Source organism: Rattus rattus, chromosome 14 (assembly GCF_011064425.1).
Source record: "Rattus rattus isolate New Zealand chromosome 14, Rrattus_CSIRO_v1, whole genome shotgun sequence".
Lineage (NCBI taxonomy): Eukaryota > Metazoa > Chordata > Mammalia > Rodentia > Muridae > Rattus > Rattus rattus.
Window position 1 is genome coordinate 2421895 of NC_046167.1, and position 21601 is coordinate 2443495.

At 40.3% G+C, this 21601-nt stretch overlaps 1 protein-coding gene across 1 annotated transcript in view; it reads right to left on the minus strand.

The window, feature by feature from the left end:
- Nucleotides 1-1399: 1399 nt before the first annotated feature.
- The window catches only part of Gpr158 (G protein-coupled receptor 158), a 367851-nt gene continuing 347649 nt past the window's right edge, over nucleotides 1400-21601 (minus strand). Inside the window, exons 8-11 of the mRNA XM_032884492.1 lie at nucleotides 15550-15688; nucleotides 10600-10705; nucleotides 6714-6860; nucleotides 1400-5767 (exon numbers count right to left, since the gene is read on the minus strand). Coding sequence (XP_032740383.1) covers nucleotides 4292-5767; nucleotides 6714-6860; nucleotides 10600-10705; nucleotides 15550-15688 — 1868 coding nt within the window. The 3' untranslated portion in view covers nucleotides 1400-4291. The remainder of the gene's footprint in view (nucleotides 5768-6713; nucleotides 6861-10599; nucleotides 10706-15549; nucleotides 15689-21601) is intronic.

The following is a 21601-nucleotide window of genomic DNA, read 5'->3' on the forward strand; positions in this document are numbered from 1 at the left end:
ATATGAAAATGTCTTTTATATATGTCTAAAAAAATTAACCACAGCCTGAGTTTTAACCTTCCTCTTTCGTATTCTGGCAAATGAGCACCTATAAAGCCAGAGCATTTGGATTCTTTTGACTTAGTCATAGTCTGAGGATTTCCTCAGAACTGCTAGATTTTCTATATATCTGTTAATTCTGAACACGTAGTTTCTATAGGCTCTACCTTTCCCTTTCACATGTACTCTGAACAATGCTTAGAAATCAAATACATTAATGAAGGAAATATCTATTAAATGCATGGAAAACCCCTTTGCAGGAGAATGGGGGCACAACGATGAATAGAACAAACTCTGGAGCCCTCAAATTAGCCATGATCCAGATCTGGATGCAACTGAATGGCAAGTGGACAGAGTTAATGATTTCCCAAGACAAGGCTGGAGGGCAGAGGACTCCATCTGCTCTCCAGAGGCAGGAATGTGTAGGCTATTGCTTGAGCAGAGCAAACAAGAAAGTCCTAGTTCCCTGGGATGACTCAGACACATTGCTAGCCAGGTACAATGTTTAATGTTGTATTTGTATTCTAGTTTTGCACTGTCTGACAAAAGTCATGCTCATATTGAAGCAAGGAAGTTGAGACAGGAAAGGAAGGACTTGAAGTAGGTCAAAAGAAAGGCAAGAATGTCACAGAAGAGTCAAGTCTTGTGACACCTGTATAATTTTTCCCTTTTATTCACAAAACATCCCAACTTACCTGTTGCTGACTGAATTGAAATGGCGGTGTGGTCTACACGGACCACCACAGAGTTTTTTATTCATTCTCCCATTTACTTTTCTTTCTGGATTTGAGCACTCAGTAGCACAGAAGACCTTATCTTATATTTATCTCTTTTCCACTCTCATTTGATGTGATAGTTTTATTTCTGATAGTTTATGGCTTTCACACCACAAAAGAAGAGACAGAAATTAGAAACTTGCTTAGACATTCCATTATCTGCCTTCTACCCAGTTAACGCCAAATTTGAACAGTGTTCTTGAAGTTAGCCTTCCACTTTCCTATGAACAAATGTTTAAGGAGAAAAATAACCCAAATTGGAGCAATACTCTTTTTGTCTTTGCAAATATTCATAGGGAAAGAATGCCATAAAGTACGTAACATTTTGACCAGCGTATGTGGGATGAAGTATATTTTTGATAGAAATACTTTACTCTAGAACTTTTAACAGGTTTTAAATTTAGAACAAAGAAACCAGGACCAGCATTATAAAGGCAAAAAGAACATTACACACACACACACACACACACACACACACACACACAGAGAGAGAGAGAGAGAGAGAGAGAGAACCAATGTCACAAAGCTATACCTTTGATTCAGTTGGATAAATACGATAAACTTTCAAGAGATGAACACACCAATCATTTTCATATAAATGTTTATTGCAGAGAAGTTATAGTTATTTACATGCTGCAACACATCACAACATAAATTACCAAATATTCCATGGTGGGATGCTGTAGATTCGGATAATAGTTTTAGAAGAACCACAGGTTAAGTGAAGAGACTTATAGCTTTGTTGACTCTACAACTCTCGGCTGCTAAGTGCTAGAAGTCAAAGGCAGTGTATCATCAGTCCTACCTATCACCACTTGCATGCAGAAACCTAGGAAGCAAATACAAGACAACTGTCGGGGTTCAATCCGTATTGCCACCGAAGCTTACGAGAGGTGGAGTAATAATTTATGTTGTAAAGCATTTAATTCTTGCATAAAATATACACTTGTATTAAGACGGATATAAATCTACTTATTTATAAACACTGGATTAAAACAATGACAGGGTGCAGCCTGCACATGCATTGAAAGGACAACCTAGTAAATGTTTGTGAGACCTTCACACTATACGTACTTTCTATTGTTCTCAGCCTGGGAAAAGAGCTTCCAGAATGACAGAGTCCAATTTCTTTTGGTGACAAGTCATGAAAATGAAGCTCTAGGAAAGACCCTAGGCATTTGTGCTGACTTGTGATGGTGGAGAATAATCTATTGGGGGTGGGCAGCCTGTCACTACGGTATAATTTGGCAAATCTTCTGTGAGCCACAGGTCAAGCAGGGTCATCCTAAAGTGCAGTGAAAGTCAGTGACAGTTGCCTGCTTAATTCTCAGAGGCAAATCTAGTGCTAACAGACCTCAGACAGAAGTGGAACAAGTACGTGAGTCTACAAACTCTAAGCCAAGTTCACAAATGCTCCTCAGAAGAGGAGTCGAAAAGTCACAGAGTAGATAGGCTTTGATTGGAAAGGCGGGGATGATGGGTTAATGAAGGCAGCAGGTAACAAGAAAACCTCTGTAGCTTTTCAAACCTACCCCACCAACCTGAGTAATGGATGAAGCAAGCAAATGGGCAAGGGCAATTGATGCCCAGCTCTGCCAATTCCTCAAGTGCTTGCTTCCTGCTGAGTACAAAAGTAAACACTGAGAAAAGTTTGATGATAGACTCAAAGCACAGGCACAGCCTTGTGTCTACCTCCCGACTCCTCCTCCCCTCCTGCATCCTCCTAGCAAATTCTCCTTGGGGTTCAGCAAAGGTAAAACAGTTCCTTCAGATGGAAATGTCTTGGTCACATAAGTGGTTGTTCAGTGTTTATGATGGGAGAAAAATCAAGCCTGGGATGTAGTTTTAAGTGATTCATCCTTAGATAAATTGTGCCTGGATTTTAGAGACTCATTTCAAGATCACCATCCTCAGAGCTAAGTCAGCAGCTCAGGGTCCTCATTCTAGTGATCAGCATAGAATGCAGCAAGTTCTCTAAGATATGCTTTGATATCTGCAGACCAATCTTAGGCTTTGCATTTTAGCTAGGTGGCTTGCAAGGACAGTTTGAAGGGCTTGTGAGTTCTGGTACTGGAGAGCATAAAGAACTCATACCTAAGGGCTTTGAGTAAATCAGATTATAAAATCTCTTTGGGATTTGAGCCCAGCAAGTTCTGTACCCAGATGAAGCAATGAATAAAAGTTTATGAGAATAAATAGTTTAAGGTAATTTAAAATATCATTATCTTCAGTATGCATAATAAAAATATATCCATTCAATGATCTTGATGCTATCATTATTTTTTCTCTTTATAAAAATAATCCCTTGAAAGTGCTATTAGGAGCTACCTTTCTGTATTTGTCATGAAAGGCAATTCCTGGACCTGCAGTATACTCTTATCCTCAGGGCGTTCCTAGTGCTGGCCTCTTCTGTTGGTAACAATGGACAGCACAGTTTCCTCATTCAGCTTCTTCCTTAGGAAATGCTAATGTGAAATACTGAAAGAGTTAAGAAGGGCGATGCATTGGGGAAATCTAGCTCTGACTTGGAACAAACAATGGGTAAGTTGTCCTTAACTTACTGAGACATATGACTAAGCAGGACCACTTCATCTCCAAGATTAGTAAAGCTTTGGAGTCCCTACAAGAAGTGTAGAACAAGCAACTCAACTTATGTTTCAAAAAAAAAATTAAGACATCACACAACAAGCCATGATGGGAAACAAAGGAGTCAAACCCAACTTCACTATATAAACCATGGCCCAAACTAAAAGTTTTCATCATAACAGTTATGGCTTCCTAAGCCAGAGAAAGCTTACTGTACTCCAAGAATCAACCACACTTGGTAGATGACAGCAGGTATTTGGTAGGTTGCAATGACAATTGAGTAGCTGCAGATTGCATAAATGTGTTGTGTCACATAATATCAAAGTTATTTGCAAAAATTATACAATCTGGAATGCTTGAATAGGAGACACAACAATTTACTGACACACAGATTTTAAGAAAATGAGAGCAATCGTGTATATAAAAGGTACTGGGGTGCATTAAGTTAGCAGTGCTACCAAGGTTAAATAGGTGATGAAGGTCTTTTCAGTCGACTACTTAGAATTACAGTCACGTGCATCTAAGTTTATCCATCATAAAATCCATGCCTCTGTCTTCCATGCCTCCTGGTGAATCTTGCTTGGGGCCATTCAATCCCACTTGTAAAGACGGACAGGGAAATGTCCCTTTAACAGGCTGAAATGCTAAGCTGTCCCCCCAGTGTTGATCTGGTTTTTCATGGCTGGAGGCACACTTCCTTCTTAAGATGCATTACTGCCTTTTTCTGGCCTTCTCCAGCCCTTGCCTTCACCTTACTGCACCATGTGCCATGTTTCCCTAGGCTAACAAAGATTCCTTGGTAACGTTTGATTTTCAGATCTATTTTTATCAAACTCGGGATTACCCCTTTTCTTCCCAGGGTGGTACATTTTGAACGTGTCCTGGACTTCCTATTTCCGTGGCCCGGGTATCTTACTTGCACTTAAAGCAGAGGAGGCGGGTAAAGCTACGACTCTTTCAGCATTTGGTTGTTCTAGGGGCTCGAACTCCCAGGGACACACTTCGGCTCGTGACGTTAAGGGTTGAGGGGAGTTATTACTCGAGATACAGGAGCCAGGGATGATATCCACAGAAGAAGATGTCTTTTTCTCCTGGTCTCCCATTTGGTTGAGATTTTCATTCTCTACTTTTGATGCTACGGCTTTGGGGGGCAGTTCTTCATATTGCCCAGCACACATATTGGTTGTGTACAGCTGACTTCCATTCTCCTCTCTGGCTCTCCCTGGGAGAACTGGAGTCTTAGAAATCAGACGATTCTCATCTTCCAAAGGGGACTGAACGTGGCTCTCCCAGGGGCACACCTCTGTCTTGTCTATGCTCTTGTGATTGGCTTGGTAGAGACCCTCAGCTGCCTTAGGCTTGTGGTGGGACTTCTCCTTCGAAAAAGAAGCTGGGTTTTGTTCCACTTCCGAAGCTGCGATTGATACGTGTTTTTGAGCTTTTGGTTCTGAAGGCACAGGACCGGGGGTCAGGTCATAAACCTCCCAAGGGCACACTTCTCCAATATCAAAATTGTCCTTTATCTGGGTGGTGCTGGAGCTCGCGTCAGGATTGGCAGTGGGGAGGCTGACCCTCTGCTGTTTCATAATCCCAGATTTCTGGGGTTTTCTTAGCTCCTCTGTGTGATTAGAGTTTGGGCAGCCAGAATCTTTAGTCTCTGTGTTATCGGAATTTGAGTACTTCCTGTTTGTCTCTCTATCTTTTGGCTGAGGTTTCTGGGACTTAGCTCGGTCTTCCATAACTAAAGTCTGGGTTTTACCAGCCAGCCCGAGTGTCTTCTCCTTGGCACTTGCAATGACACTGAGCGACTTCTGTAACATAGATGTGCGTGGGTGCCCAGGCTTCTTTTCAGAGCTGAGGTTGTGAGCACTGGCTGACTTGCAGACCAAGGGCACTGACTCTGTGGACTCGGCCTCGCTATCTTCTTTGACTTTTTGTGTCAGTTTTTTACTTGACAGCGACTCCAAGGTTGAATTTTCCGTGGCCTCCTCCTCCTGGCTCTCCGTGGGCAGGCTGCTGGATTCATCAGTTTGGTCTCTTACATGGTCATATGTGCTATGGGATTTCTTGAGAGAAAAGACCCGGTTTTTCAGGGACTCCTCCTTGGGTCTCCCTGTGTTCCCTGAGGACTCAGTAGGGTTCTTCCGGACAAGGCCTGTCCCTTTGGCTGCACTGTGATCTGTGCCCTCCTTGTCCTCTTTGGAGCACTGCCTGCTGACCGTCTCTGGGATCTCAGTGATACGCCTCATGATGGACCGGCCTAAGCCCTTCTTGGAGCACCGCTTTTTCTGGAGGTGGGGGTTGTTTGTGATCATCTTCTTACGTTTGTATATCTCTAACTGGGCATAGAGTTTCTTCAGCTCATCCTGCCAGGACAAGGGGATATTTAAAAAGGCACAGATTTAGTGTTTCAGACAGAATATAGCCAGGTGGTGTTTATACAAACAAGATCGGGCTTTCTTAGAAATTGTAATGACACCATTCTCTAATTTCTACTTGTTCTTAACTTTTACATAATTCTGTGGGGTTTTTTTCTCATATAAACATTGACCTTAAAGATATGAATTCAGAGGCTGGAGAGATGGCTCAGAGATGCTCTTCCAGAGGTCCTGAGTTCAATTCCCACCAATCACATGGTGGCTCATAACCACCTATAATGTTATCTGATGTCCTTCTTTTCTGGCATGCAGGTGTACATGCACGTAGAGTACTCATACACATAAAATAATACATAATACATAAAATAAATAAATCTTTTTTCAAAAGACACGAGTTCATAGGTTTTTACCTTTGCATGGAGCAAAGCAAGGAGTTGGAGGTTTCAATGTCTGTGTCAAGACAGGGTTCAGACTATAAGGAACCCAGCATCCTGACTGCTCCTGAACAGTAGTAGCCCCGTGGAGTGTTGGGAGCATCATGTAGCCACTGACATACTTGTGAGTGGTAAAAGATGGACTCACGAACAGCAGTCTAGAGCAACTTCTTCCTTTAGAGGCTGCTCCATCTTTACACATTTTATTAAATAAGCCATCTCCCTGCTAAAAGCATGTGTATCCAAAAATGTTGGTTGAGAATAGGGAGAATAACCAAGGCAAGTGTAATTGCTGAGATAATCCTGTGCGGCACAACTATATCATGATTACACACAGTGATATCACTTCAGTGGTCCCTTTCGTCTCTCACAGACATCGTCTTTTTCCTCAAACATAGAAACAAGAGTTCATACACATGCCTCAGTCTGCACATACTTGTCTGTACCAGTGACGTCAGTTGAACTAACGTGACAGAAGAAAGAAGTCCGTATGGCCTTACCCGAATGTCTTCTGGATCTAGACTGTGCTCACTCCAGGCTGAATTGATGCTGCTGTTCAGGTAGGATCCAGAACGACCCATGTCCAACTCATCTTCATAAGCTTCTGTAGCGATGTCATCACGGGGGTTATTGCTTGAGTGTGAAAACTGCGACAGATACGTTGTGTGAGCTGTAGCCATCCAACCATTGCTAGACAGTGTTGTGTTTTCTAAGGCGCCAAGTCTAACTTTATTGCTTCATCTCGATAGATTCATTCACAAACCATACCGATAGTTTGCTGCCATCTTGGTAATTAGCCTTCCCGCTGTGTTCTAGAACTGTGTGTGAGGCAACATAACTCTGCTCACCCTTTGAATTTAGTTTTCCCTTTGTTTCTTTGTTAGGCTTCAGGTGTTAATAGACTTTATTCATTTTCCATAATATATTTGCTATGTGAAAATGAAAATAGGTAGAAAAGTAGAATGATTCTAAGAGAGTCTCCCTAGGAAAAGCAATGTGATGGACTTGTGCATGGATGAAAACTGTTTTGATATAACATTATGTAGTATAATATTTGTTCTACTTCAGTGAGAATTTATTAATCTACACATGCAATTAGCTCTGGAGACAGGATTGTGACTCTCGAGCTCCTGAATTTGGCTTTAGATAAAGGAATCTTTCAGAACACAGAGGACAGGATATGTGATCCCAGACACCCAGGGGTCATCAGTGGATCACAGTTCTTGGGTTCTACGTGGCACCCTACAGAGCACATTATCCTCCTTCATGATGTCTTCCTTGGATGGTATTTAAATTAGAATGAAAAATTTCACCAACATTACAGATTTCTCCTCAAGCGTATTATTTTTTTATCAGGCCCCCCTTATCACATTTTGATTATTTTCATGTGATACTGTTTAGTGCTTATCTGCATTTTCCTTAGGAAGAATGAGTTGGGTGAGTGACTAAACAAATCAAGCTAGCCACACCTTGAATATTCTATAAATAGTGTCTTATGAAAATTGAGAGAACAGTTTAGAAAGCATGGGTTTGCCTGTACTAATTTACCAATAGTTCAAGTATTTCTTTAAAAATTAATAGATCATGTTGAGACAGCTCCCTCAGACTTGGACAACTGTCACCAACAGTGAGAATACGGAGGTAAAGGAAAGCAATGTGAAACTCATGTTTCTGCACAATGAACTGTGTTGAGTATTGCTTGGGACTAGAACCTTGAGTAATCGTCAGAGTGAATTTGTACATAAATCTAATAGATTATTTCTTTCATGATACAAAGGATTTCATGATACACAGCCTAGCCAACTGTACTGGTTAGTTTATGTCAAGTTGCTAACACTTAGACTCACGCGGGGAAAAGAATCTCAGCTGAGTAATTATCTTTGTGAAATTGATCCATGGGCATGTCTGTGTGGGAGTGTCTTGGTTGCTAATTGATGTGGGAATGTCTCTACTACTGTGGGTGTCATCATTCCCTAGGCAATGGGGCCTGAACTATGTGAGATGAGAGGATGCTAGATGAAGCACTCCAGTAGCGCCAGTGCATTCATTTTTCTCTGCTTTTGACTATGGATGTGATGTCACTATCCATTTAAGTTCTTGCCTCAACTTCCCCTTGGTTGCAATGGACTGTGGCTTGGAATTTTAGCCAAATTTTATCCTTCTTCCCTCGGGATGCTTTCATACAGCAACAGGCACAAAACTTGAATATCAATAATGCATGTGTATGCAAAAACATGGGGAAACAACAACAATCTGTATATTGTAACTAGAACTTCCTGAAAACTCATGTTGACTAAATCTTTTTCATCTTGTCCTGAGAGGTCTGCATGTGTCGTAGATTTAAAGATATGAATGGGAAATGTGGTAGAGACTAACGGATACTGGTTATACCACCCGGAGAGCACTTACATGAACAGAATTGTTCTCAACCGAAATCTTTGACACAACTATAAGTTTAAGAAAGCGTTGGGAGGTGGAGCCACCACCAAGGGGTAGAATCTTTTTTGGCATGCTCAGGGCCCTGGGTTTGGTCACCACAAAAATCAAACACAAACTAGCATTTGTCAGATATCATACACTTCCCGATTCATCCTTATTCCTTAGGACTTTACCTAAAATGCCAGTTTAAATATTTATCTTACTAACTTTCTTTCCCCCGACCCCACTCCTAAGGACAGCCACCAGAACAGATTTTATCTCTGTGTTATGCGTCTACTAAGTGCCTAGCACAATCCTGTATTAATACATTGCTATCTTTGAAATAGTGTTTTGAGTCATCAGGTTGTACAGCCATTGCCACTGTTGAATCCCACAATATTTTCAGCACCTCGGAAAGAACTCTGGAAACTCTGATACCACCATTCCTAGTATTTGCTTTCTTGTGTATCACAAACCAGGAGTCTATCCTTCCCTTCAAATGTGCCCATTCCAGACATCACATGCAGATGGATTCATGTAAAATGTAGCAGTCCTATGTGCTTACCCTTTTACCTGATATTATGGTTTTATAATTTCCACAGGCTACAGCATAGACATGTATTTCACTCATGTGTTTGTGTGTGTGTGTGTGTGTGTGTGTGTGTGTGTGCGTGAGCACGTGTGTGTGCATATAAGTATATTTATATAATGTGGGGGAGGTTGTGTGTGTGTCTGTGTGTGTGTGCATGTATGTGTGTGTGCATGTATACATATTTGTGTAGAAATGTGGGAAGCATAGATGTGTACATATCTGTGTGTGCATGCGTGTGTGTGTACGTGCGTGCGTGCGTGCGTGCGTGTGTGTGTGTGTGTGTAGGCCAGAGGCATGTTGTTCACCTTATTTTTTGAGACAGCATTTCTCACTTGCATGGAGATCACTATGTAACACTATATCTGACTTTTTTTAAAAAAAATATGGATTATCGTATTTAACTTGCGCTCTCAGAGTTGTATGGTGAGTTCTTACTAATTTCTGACTTTCCCAGGTTACATTAAATTCCTTTTTATTGATAAATAATATTCCATAATAAAATTATACCATATTTTACTTATACATTTATTAGCTGGTAAGCATCCAGGCTGTTATAGATAATGATGCTGTGAACATTCATGTACAAGGTAGATATAGATTTAAGTTCTCTTTGTAGATTGGTAACAATTTATGGAAGAAAAAGTCTGAGTAGCCATCAATCTAGTAAATATATAATTTTGTATTACAAAAGTTTTAAAGAGTTTATAGATAAACTACAGTTGCAGAGTCATCTATGAAAATACTGTTTAGTTGACACAACTCAGGAAGGCAGAAAAACAAATATTATGTCGTTTGTAATTGTTTTATTTTTTAAAAAGGTTGAACCTAAAGGTTATGTGTGAGACAAGAAACCACAACTCTGGGTTTGACTGCTCTAACACCATGCTCCTCTGTATACAACAAAATGGTAGTGATGATACTTATGATATGATAACATTGCATGATCTCAAACTTAGATGTCATCTAATTTTATTCTGAGACGACTTACTTCAGTGGAACTGAAACTCGGATCGGAACTTTGGCTGATGTTATAGTGCATAGCTAATTTAAGGTGAAGGACTATCTAGAATCTGGAATGCTTTTCTCCACATCTCTTTGTAAGCCCAGGAAAATCTTAACCAGAATACACCACCATAGACCTTCCTCTATAGGTAATTTCACACTCACGTCCTTCTACTTACACAAAGGTTTAATAAATTTCCCCATCCTCTGCAAAACCAGACACTCATTTTCTTGTGGAGGAATGTTAATAACAAATTATGGAGCATGAAGCAAACCTCCACACTTTGTCTACAGTGGTGGGTACCTTAAGAAGAGTAACTTCATGCTCCTTCAGACAACTGTCTGGCAAGAACAAAGCAAGGCCAGAGGCATACCTTTGGAATCAGAAGCAGCCCGATGGTGACTGTCACAGTCAAGTGAGTGTGTGCAAAGTACAGCATCAGCATCCAGTCAGGCTGAAGCCTCGAAGCAAGCACGAATCTGAAAGAAGGGTTCTTCATGTTAGCAGCCAAAGTCGAGATTTCTGTGTCAAATTCTAGCGTTCTGGGAAACATTTTCTCTTAGTGTATTTAGAAAAAAGAAAAGGCCTATTTCTATAGCACATCTTTCCATCACAGAAAGGGAAAGGTGTACATGACTTTTAGGTTGGAAGGACTGAAAAGTTCTTTTTTAAGGTGGCATCTACACATTGACCATGCTAACACTTCTATGTTGACATGTATTAATATGACATTCATATATAGGTTGATCTGTACAGCGAAGAATGCACATAAGTTCAAAACAGAAGGAAAGGACTGGTAGTTCAGGAAAATTGTTACAAGTCACACCTGCATAGATTCTTTTTTTTTTTTTAATAGATTCTTATAACATTTTTTGAGACAGTAATTGAAATGAAGACGGGAAAAGAGCAGTTACTTATTTACTCGTTTGTCTTTGTGAATAGTGTCAAAATCCTAAATGGTGACACGGTGACATGCCATGGATAAATGAATGGACCAATAAGTTTTAAGATGCTTCCTTATTTATCCTTATGTATTTTCATTCTTTCTGTGGTGCTGGGTGGTGTGTGTGTGTGTGTGTGTGTGTGTGTGTGTGTGTGTGTGTGTCTTCCATACTGCATAAATACTTTTTTACTTCTGAGCAGTAAGAGGAAACCTTTAAAATAAAGCTTTGGTGTATTCACAAATTATTAAATTGCCTTAAATAATTTATTGTACAATATTTAGAATAATTTCCATTTGAGGATTTTATAGAACCCTTCTTCAAGTCTGCTCTAAAATTCCCAGGTGCATGCACAAACAGCTCTGTTTCAAAGGACTCATCCCCATGCCCAAGTTGGGGCTGTTCTTATAAAGGTTTTATTGTAATTATAATAACAATATAATTCCTTTTAATTTTCCACAATACTGTGGATCCCAAATGCTCAATATGTTATTGTACTGCCTTAGACACTGGAGAACAACATTCTGTATCAATGGTATATAACAATGTTTTAAGTTAGCATACCAATATATTTCATATTATTGAGATTTCTTCTTTCTTTTATTTTGCTCATGTGTATGTGTAAGTATAGGCCTGTGGCGGTCAGAAAGAGTGTTGGGTTTCCCAAGAGCTGAAATTGTAGGCAGCTGGGGCAAAAGAAGCCTTACCTGTGTTTGGAATATGTGTACTTTATACAAGGTGATAAACTTTTCTACATGATTTTTTTTTACCCTTGGGTCATGTGAAATTTCTAAAATTCATTGTAATGGGACTGTCATAAGCAGCAGATCACAGTCTGTAAGACATGTATGACACATGCATTTACATGTGCATACATATGAATAGTGTGCCCTAGAAAAGTGATAAAAATTCAGTCATTTTGTGGCCATTGTGGCCATTGTGGAGCAGAAAGGCACATTAGTGGAAATGGATACATGTCTGTAAGCCTCCTCTTTGAGAGAAATCTTATCTCATATACTAACACATGTATGTGCTCTGCTTAGCAAGCGATCTTCTATATTTAGAAGGAGTGTTTCTATACACTTTAAGTGAAAACTGTGACTTTCCAAAATAGTACTTTGGAATAATACTGACATTAATTACTTTCGATTTAATCAGCCTTAAATCACTGCCAGGTTGTAGCTCTGGCTGGAAATCTCTTGAGAAAAGCTGTTTTGTAGTCGTTTTAAAACTTCAACTTTAAAATGCTATTTCAGCCTTGCAAAAATAGATATAAAATGCAGGAGTGTAGCAATATTTGAAAATTTGTGCTTAAAAATAAAGCAGCTGAAAAGGGTCTTGCAGATTCCTAGAGGGTTGCTTCATGCTAACTCTCAGAGTCAGCAAAGGACTAGAGGTGAGCGGGGCCTTAGCTCATTTATCTTTTCAGAGTTTGTTCTTTGAAATTGGTGTGGTTTTGTGTAATCTCCCACTTTTAAAAGTGAAAGTGAACATGTGCATGATAATTTTTCATACACGTTTGTACAAACATATTTGAAGCAGAATAACCAAAACCGAAATGTTATACTGATGGTATGCCTCTCTTAGTACCAAAATCTTAGTCAACAGGATTTATTCAGAAAAAAAAAGACTAAAATGGATATTTGTGATTAAAATGTATCATTATTGCTCTTTTCCTGGGATTTCTATAAGCGTCAGCATTATTGATTCCATGTGTGAGTGAGGCCTTGGAAATATTTGACTTTTAAATATTATTTCTATTCTTTTCCTGCACCCATGCTCTAAGTCAGTGTTCTATAGATCTAGTTATCTATAGATCTACCTCCCCTCTCATCAGAGGGGGAGGAGAGGGGCCTAGGAGAGGGTCTATATGAGGGGCGACTGGAGGGGCGACTGTGATCAGGATGTAAAGTGCGAAACTACACTTTCATTTATTTGTTCTTTCTGGCCATATAGATTCCCAAACTTATAATTAATCAAACACACACATGTACATAAAGTTACCTGGGGTGATGCCCTACTGTGTTAACAGTGCTTATCTTTGGGGAGTGTGAATGAGCTTCTTTCTTAACTGTTTTTATCATTTTTACGTAGTGACTATATGTTGCCTTCTTCATCAAATACCTTTGAAATCTTATCTAAGAATCGATTTAGTTGTCTGTTGATAAAAGGACCTGAGATGGTTTACATTTCCAAATCCATTAAAAATCATATTTAGTGGTAAAACCAGAGGCCATCTAAAGTAGACGTGTACATTTATGCAACTTCTTTGAGCTGTGAAATTTGAACAATTTGTTTGTATGAAAGCTGGCAGCTTATTGTGAGGCAAAAGAGAAAACCTTTTCTTCTCCTTAGTCCTCTTACAATAATAGAAGGCCTGGAAAACCACCTATGAGGAGCTCTGAAGTCTCTATGTGGCTTGGCAATAGGGCCCTTGGCTTGCAGCTGGTTACAGGGAAGCATGCTTGTTAACCTTTTACACTTACACGCTTGGCATTCTGGAGACTAATAACAAAAAGTGACATCACTCAGAAGGTGATCTTTAGCTTTATCCTATGAGGTCATGACAAGGTCTTCTGCTCTGTGTCGTCCCACATTCCATACCCAGGGTATTCTCTCTCAAATTTGAGTACTCTAGTCCCAGGGGACTTAAGAAACTCCCTATCCTCTCTGGGTCCCTCAATTCTTCCCATAAGTCTTCTACAAGATGTCTCAAGCTCTGTCTAATATTTGGCTGTGGGTCTCTGCATCTGCTTTTGGTCAGCTGCTGGGTGGAGCCTTATCAGAAGATGGTTGTGCTAGACTCCTATTTGCAAGCTTAATGGGGTATCATTAATCGTGTCAGAGATTGGTGTTTGCCCATGGGATGGGTCTCAAATTGGGCCAGTCATTGGCTGGCTACTCCCTCAGTCTCTGCTCCATCCCCTGTCCCTGAACTTCTCATAGGCAGGACACATTTTCCAACAAAGTCACCTAGCTTGGACCGTTAGGTGACCCAGAGACTAAACCGCCAACCAAAGAGTGGGGACTGGAGAGGATCTGGCTAGTCCTGCGATAACTTGATGTGCCGGGGTGGGTTGATACGGGGATCCCCCACTTATCAGAGGAAAGGGGAGAAGTTGTGGAAGAGGGGGTATGTGAAGGAGGACTGAGAGGAGGGGGTGTGTGATCAGGATGCAAAGTGAGTAAATTAATCAATAAATTATTTTAATAATTAATAAATCAATTAATGAGAGAAAGCTTTCTCTTTTGGCTTTACTTTGACCCCGCATTCTGTTCTCCTCGACTTTCTGACACCTTTTTTATTTTCTTCTCATCTTTTATTTTTCCATTTCTTGAGCTGCAGAGACACAGAGCTGGGCCAGTTCCCCTGACTCCTGACCTGGTGGGGTGTCCAAGGCTACTGGACAGTAATAACTCCTTTTTTGTTTACAAGTTTACGAACTGAAGATGCCTGAAGTACTAACTTCTCTCTGGCATCACCGGTTCCCAAAGACAGAAGTTAGTATTTTCTGAGTTTTCCTGAAATAAGAGACAAGCACTCAGAGACACTGCTACACATTCCCAGCCTCCTGTTCCACCCTAACTCCAGGGAAGTCTGAATGGCAGCGGGGGAATGAACCCTAAACCCTTTCATCAGGACAAGGACACTCAACATTTCTGACGCAGTCCTGAGTATATTCTAATTTTCAGTATTTTTCAAGCAATGGGATGACATTTTTTTTTTTGGTTGTTGATAAAATGCCAGGATTTTTTGTTATCTGGCTCCTGAGAAGTCAGATGCACATCGTTTCTTTTGGTGACTCTGCCGTCTTCCTACTCCCCTGCTGTAGAGATACACGAGACAATCGTAGACCAATGGCTAGTTGATAAAGTCTTGGCTCAGACATCACACCTAAGGCAGGAGGATGCCAGGAAGTCAGACACAACAATCCCGTCATCACACTGAGCAGAACTCAAAAGAGCCCGTGACACGAGTTGTCTAAGCATTAACAGTTTGGACGTCTAGACCCGCATATTAAATGTGAATAAAAGGGGGTACGTACCTATAGCTACTTATATCACACTTATGTATATTGTTTTACATCTCAGTAACTCGGTACAGCACATAAATAAAACCCACAGCATCTTGTAAGTGGGTTTACATACTATGCTAACGTGGAACTAATCAGCAAAATAGATGAAGTAAGAAGAAGGAAACCCCATCTGAAGAGATAAAGAGCAACTAGAACCGTCTGCCATTCCTGCCACGATTAGGGATTCATAAATACTTCTTCTTAAATATTTCTATTACTCGTCTTTTCAAGTGTTGCTATTTAAATTAAATTGCAGCACACACCACAAGTACAACAAAGTTTGGACCACTGCCAAGGATCACTCACCTGATTGTATGGAATATAGCTGTGATGATGAGCTCATTGTGCACTGCGACAGCCATGTAGCGTGGCTCATGGAATGCTGAAGGGACAGTCCGCACTGCATAGCAGAGATAAATGCCCCACAAGAGGAATAAAAATTCAGCTGTGGGGGGACAAATAATTCCTCATTAGCCTCGTAGGTTAAAAATAGAAAATTTAAGTTCTTCACTATGCCTTTTGTTATAGAAACAATCTAAGATTCTTGCAAAGTTCCGTCCCCATAAAGAGACCGATGATGTGCCTTTAATTTTTAAATTTTATGTGGGTATATATTTTCAGAGCTCTCCTCTGCTGCTGCCGTTGTAAAACGCAATTGATAGTCTCATTGCTTTGTTAATATGTGGCTTTTATTCCCTACCATGACTGTGAAATGACTTTTCCCATTCTTAACCCAAGTTTATGGTATTCAGAGAGTCTGGGTCCTAACTCAGGAGCCTACACAGCCTCTAGAAATGGAAGTCCTGCTGCAACAACCCAGCTCAGGAAGTAAAAATACCCACTGCCAGAAATGTGGGAGCACAGGTTGCTAAACACTCCTTGGCAGATTTTACAAATGAAACATTGTTTCTTCACACATGACAGAAATGTTAACTTTGTGGGTGGAGTATGGAAAGAGTCATAAAATCTGCCTCCACTTTTGTTGGACCTTTGTTGCCAGGAGCCGCAAGGCAAGCACAATGTATCAGCTGAGAGCGCCTAAGTCTGAGCCTGCTTCTCTTCCCTAACTCCGCATAGCCTCAGGCCATGGGCTGACCTCTGAAGGCACAGTTTCTTCACCTGAGAAAGGGGGCTAGTAAAGTGCACAAACACTATTTACTAACTAGATGAGCCAGCATACAAAAAGCATGTAACAGGATTTACAACTCAACTTTCTTCAAATACTAAGATGCTCATGGGTCAGTTTTAAATGATCATTGCTACATTTTTTCCTTCCTTCCTTCCTTCCTTCCTTCCTTCCTTCCTTCCTTCCTTCCTTCCTTCCTTCCTTCCTTCCTTCCTTCCTTTCCTCATTTTTAATACAGGGTCTTGTCTCCATCCCAAATCACCTGAATCCAGGGATTACAGGCATGCGATACCATGGCCTGTTTGAGCACTGCAATTTGAAGCCACTTGGACTAATCCACTTCATCTCTCTTAGTAACATGACCTTATTGAAAAATCGCATTTAACTGCTGAGAGCGACAGCTATGCCATGGAGACACCCTGCATCCGAGGTCACCCAGATGTAACCTTGCACCTGAAATGCTGATCTCCATTCAAAGCACTGATTGTCCGTCCACAAGCCAAGCTGTTCTCTCTCTGCCAACATTCCAGCTTATTTCTAGCAGAATTTAAACATTAGACAGTACTCCAATTACTGGAAATCCTTTAAATAAACCAATCTGCCAGGGGCTATGCTTAAATCCCTGACATGGACAAAAGCCAAAGAAAGAAAATAAACGTTACTTCAAATCCTCAATGAGATTTAAGGTAAATTCAGCTTGATGGCTGCTGGCTATGTGTACAAACACCACCCGAGGCCATTGCCAGCTGTAGAGGCCACTTCCTCTTCCAACTTTAATAGCACCACATGACCTCTGTCACCAAGTTTGAAGTCTTAGAGTCCTTTAAATTCTACATTTTAAACATTCATGGCTTAAGTTTTAAATTAAGTTTTTATGGCTCTCAGTGCTTGTTACCTAAGACTCTGTAACGGCCTGCTTGTTGAGTCTATCTAGCTATCCTGTCTAAGTCCACAAACCATAACAGTGGTAGACAAGTCATTCTGAAACTCCATTTTGTTCAAACCAGAGTTTACATAAATGTTTGCCACTGATTTGCTGTTAACCTATTCACACTTCTACTGAAGGATTTCTTCAAGTCTTCGAAACACCAGAAATGAGTCCTGTGCCCAAAAGGAGATTCCAAGGGTCTTCCTGAAGAGGAAACACGCTCTTGGTTTTAACATGCCTTGCTGACCCCTTTCATGTAGGGATACCCACACTACTTTGAGTTCTTGTATTTTGTCTATTTCCATACTGTACTCTCACTTCTTGTCTGGTCCCCAAACAGCCATTTATTCGTTATGTATCAGTTACACCTCCACATTTCCATTCTTCATCCTGGTACCCACGGCTCCCCATAACATGACATCATAGCGTTCACCCTGTGTCCTCCCCACGGTGCTCCCAGAATAAGCTCTCTGATCTGTGCCTCTGTCCCTTTGTCCTCTGAATACTATTGAGATTGATCTTTTCCATCCAGCAAGATGGCTCACTGGGTAAAAGTGTTCTCCACAAAGCCTGCTCATCTGTGATCAATCCCTTTAACCCACAAGGTGGGAGGAGAGAACTGACTTCTGCAATGTCTTCCGACCTCCATATCTGTGCAGTGGTGTATACACATGAGCCAGTGAATATGCATGCTTATAGAATAAATGTATAATAAAAAAGGACCAAACTCCTCCTGAGTTCTCATTTGTATTACTGATCCCACTGATAATTTTCTCTTACTCTCAGTTACAACTCTTCTCCCTCTTTTTCCTGGAAAAACTAAATTTAGTATTTTTGAGAATTTCCTGTAAGATTACACTATATTTTCACAATTTCTACCTCTTACACCATCTCTAACTGGTCCAATGTCCTCCCTCTCAAAATCATGACTTTTTCTTCTAGGATTTTTGTTTTGCATATATGTGAATGCATGCCCAATTAGTGCTGCCCACACAGAAATGTGTTTAAGGCTGACCACTTAGGATTGGGCAACCTATCAAGAGACACATGCTTGAGGGAACCTGATCCTCCCTCTTTCAACAGCTACTGACTCGTTGCAGCTCTTCGGTGGGTAGAGCCTTCCTCCTCTTGTTGGTCCATAAAACTTGTATTCTGTTTCTTCTAGCAAAGCTTATAACCTCCTTTTTTTTCTAACACTTCCTGATCCAGGATTCTTCTTTGCTCAGACAATCTGTGTAGAATTTATTTTGCCTCACTTTTTCCTTAACAGGCCTGCAAATGACCTGGAAACCTGATCGGCATCATTATTAACAGTATCGACCACTATCAGCTGTACAACATGTGTATCACTGTATTTGGAACAAAAGAATGTGAAATGCATAAATACTTGTAAACAACTGGAGCACAAGGAAAGACACTCTGCTACAGTTGAAGGCTGCACACCTAGTTTGCCTGAAAACAGAGCATTTCCTGCCACTCACTTCAGTGTTTTTATATATCACCATACTGAAGATTTTAAAGGTAGTCATCAGTTTAATTAGAATTCCACAATAGACAATGATATTTAAAAACACAAGACAAAATAAAATTCCTCGTAATAGCTAAGCTAAACACTAAAATCATTTCATTAGCAATATCAAACAATATACTCTCAGTGAAAAACAATTTATTATTCAAAGTACCAATTAAACTAAATGCGATATATAAAAGTTGTGCTTAGGCAAAAAAAAAATCAGTTTCATATAATTAACTTCAGACTAACACTGCAATTAGTAGAGAAAATATGCAGATGTTACCAAATTCTGCAGATATTACGTGGGAGTTGAAATATGTGTTGGGTTTCTGCTTTCAAAAATAGTTTCTTGTGTTAAATGATCTCTACGGGAGGAAGGGGTATAGTTAAAAAAAGAATTGCCTCTACATTTAAAGACCCAAATATGGTTTAAAGAAAAATGATGTTTCATTTTCAATCTATAATAATATTGAGGGACCATAGTTCTTTTAAATTAACAAATAAGAATAAAGATTATTCCAAGTTGCCTTTTCAAAATGTTAGGGAAAGCAGGGAAGAATTCATATTAGTTCCAGGTCACTGAAGATGTTCTTTGTGATATGAGAACTCCCACCAAGCCTAAAAGGAAGACAGCTTCAAAGTATAAACACCCATTCAAACTGTGATGTTTCTTACCAAGGTGCTGAGACTCCTGTGTTAACAACCTGCTACCTCTGTTGTCTACATCAAGTAGCTTCAAATAGGAGAAATAAATACATTATTAATAAACTATCCAGTGTTTTATTGTTTCTCAAGTATTCATGTTAATGCCCTCTTTCCTCTTGAAATCCTATTCACTTAGAATCATTTATAATCAAAGTAGAAAGTGTTTATGACTCTGCCAGGAGGAGCCCAGTGTTGAGAGCTCAGAGGGCATTGTAAGTAAAAAATTAAACAGCATAAGTCATGCTTGTAATTATGAATGGGGAGAGGGTGCCTTGGTTAATGCACTTGCCATACAAACAGGAGGGTAGCAGCTGGTCTGATCCCCTTAAATGTCTGTTAGGTGTGAAGGTCTGCCTGGAATTTCAGCCTGGAAATGAAGGAAGAGACAAGAGATCCCCTATCTCTGGAGTGAGCGAGCTCTGTGTTTGAGAGACCTTGCCTTAATAAGTAAGATAGAAACACTCTGGAGAGACATTATGGACATCAACCTTGGGCCTCTACAAGTATGCAAACACAGGCGTGCCCCATACATGTAAACATACACACAAATGCACATATACTCCTCCTCCCACATACATTCCACATGCATACTCATGATATGAGAAGAAATTTTTGAGAGTATCTGAAATTCCAGAATTGTCGGGTTCAACGAGTACATGAAATTTGTATTTTGGCTGCTAGGCTTGTCTGTCATCCTTCCTTTGATTAAAACATGAGGTCCTGTGGATTACAGAAAGAACATGGCCACTCAGACACAGTTAGAAGTGGATACTTGTGCCTTTGCAGTATGGGAGGCTCTCTGCTTGGCTGTGGCTGCCACACAGTGTTGCAGGGTGAGCTGTTGATATTCTGATAGCTCTAGCCTGTGTACATTAATCATCATTAAGTGAAGCATCCAGACGCAGGCATATATTGCAATACATTTCACAGCTGAACCAAAGAGGCTGGAATGTCTCAGGACTCTGGGAGCAAGGAATCACAGGCCTCAGCAGAACTATAGGACTTTCCTGCCCCACTTGCCTTTAACACTTGCATCACTGACCAGCAGTGTAGTCTTTGGCTGTTGGGCAGTGCTCTCTAGATTATATCCCAGGCCCCAGTTTCCTTTTGCTCTATTTTAAAGAGAGGAATAGACAGAGCACTCAAAATGAATCTATCAAGCAGCAATCACTTGTATGTTAAAAGATTACTGTATTCATTAGAGTTGAACAGATTAGGGTGATTAGAGTCCTACTCAGAAGTACATTTTGTGTCCTCCATTGATCTGCTTTCATAGCCTACATCTGTTGAATATGCCAAGAATTGTGCTAGAAGAATGTTATACATTTACTAGGCTTGTGAACGTTTTATTAATGTAACAGTGGCTCCTGAAGGAGAATTTCTGAATGGCAGTTTCCAACCTGGGATCCAATATTGATGGGATAGATGAGGAGTAATATGGCTATCCACAACAACACTAACAGTCTATAGGCTGTCACACCAACACTAATAGTCTATAGACTGTCATACCAACACTAACCGTCTATATGTCTATCCATACCAACACTAACAGTCTATATGTCTATCCATACCAACACTAACAGTCTATATGTCTATCTATACCAACACTAACAGTCTATTTGGCTATCCACACCAACACTAACAGTCTATTTGGCTATCCATACCAACACTAACAGTCTATTTGGCTATCCATACCAACACAACTGGATCCTACAACTAAGCACATGAACATTAGCAGGTCATGTAATGACCCGACAGCTTAGTTCTTATACCCACCCACCCACCACTAAGAAGTTCTCTGAACACTCAAACACATTCACACTGGTTTTTACTTCCTATTTCCCATTTCATATCTCTAGAAGCTGAATCAGTTTTCTTTACACCATCCTTGAACCTCCAGTAAAACAAACAAACTAGCCAACTAACTAAAAGTGAAGTTTCCTCCATTTTGGCATATATGTTTACAAATTTCAAAGATTCACAGAGGCAGCAAAGCCTTAAGAACCTGTGACACATGCCGGACATCATGAGACAGAATAAGTTGAGAAACATTCAGGGCACAAGGTTAGGATTAGTACAGTGAGCT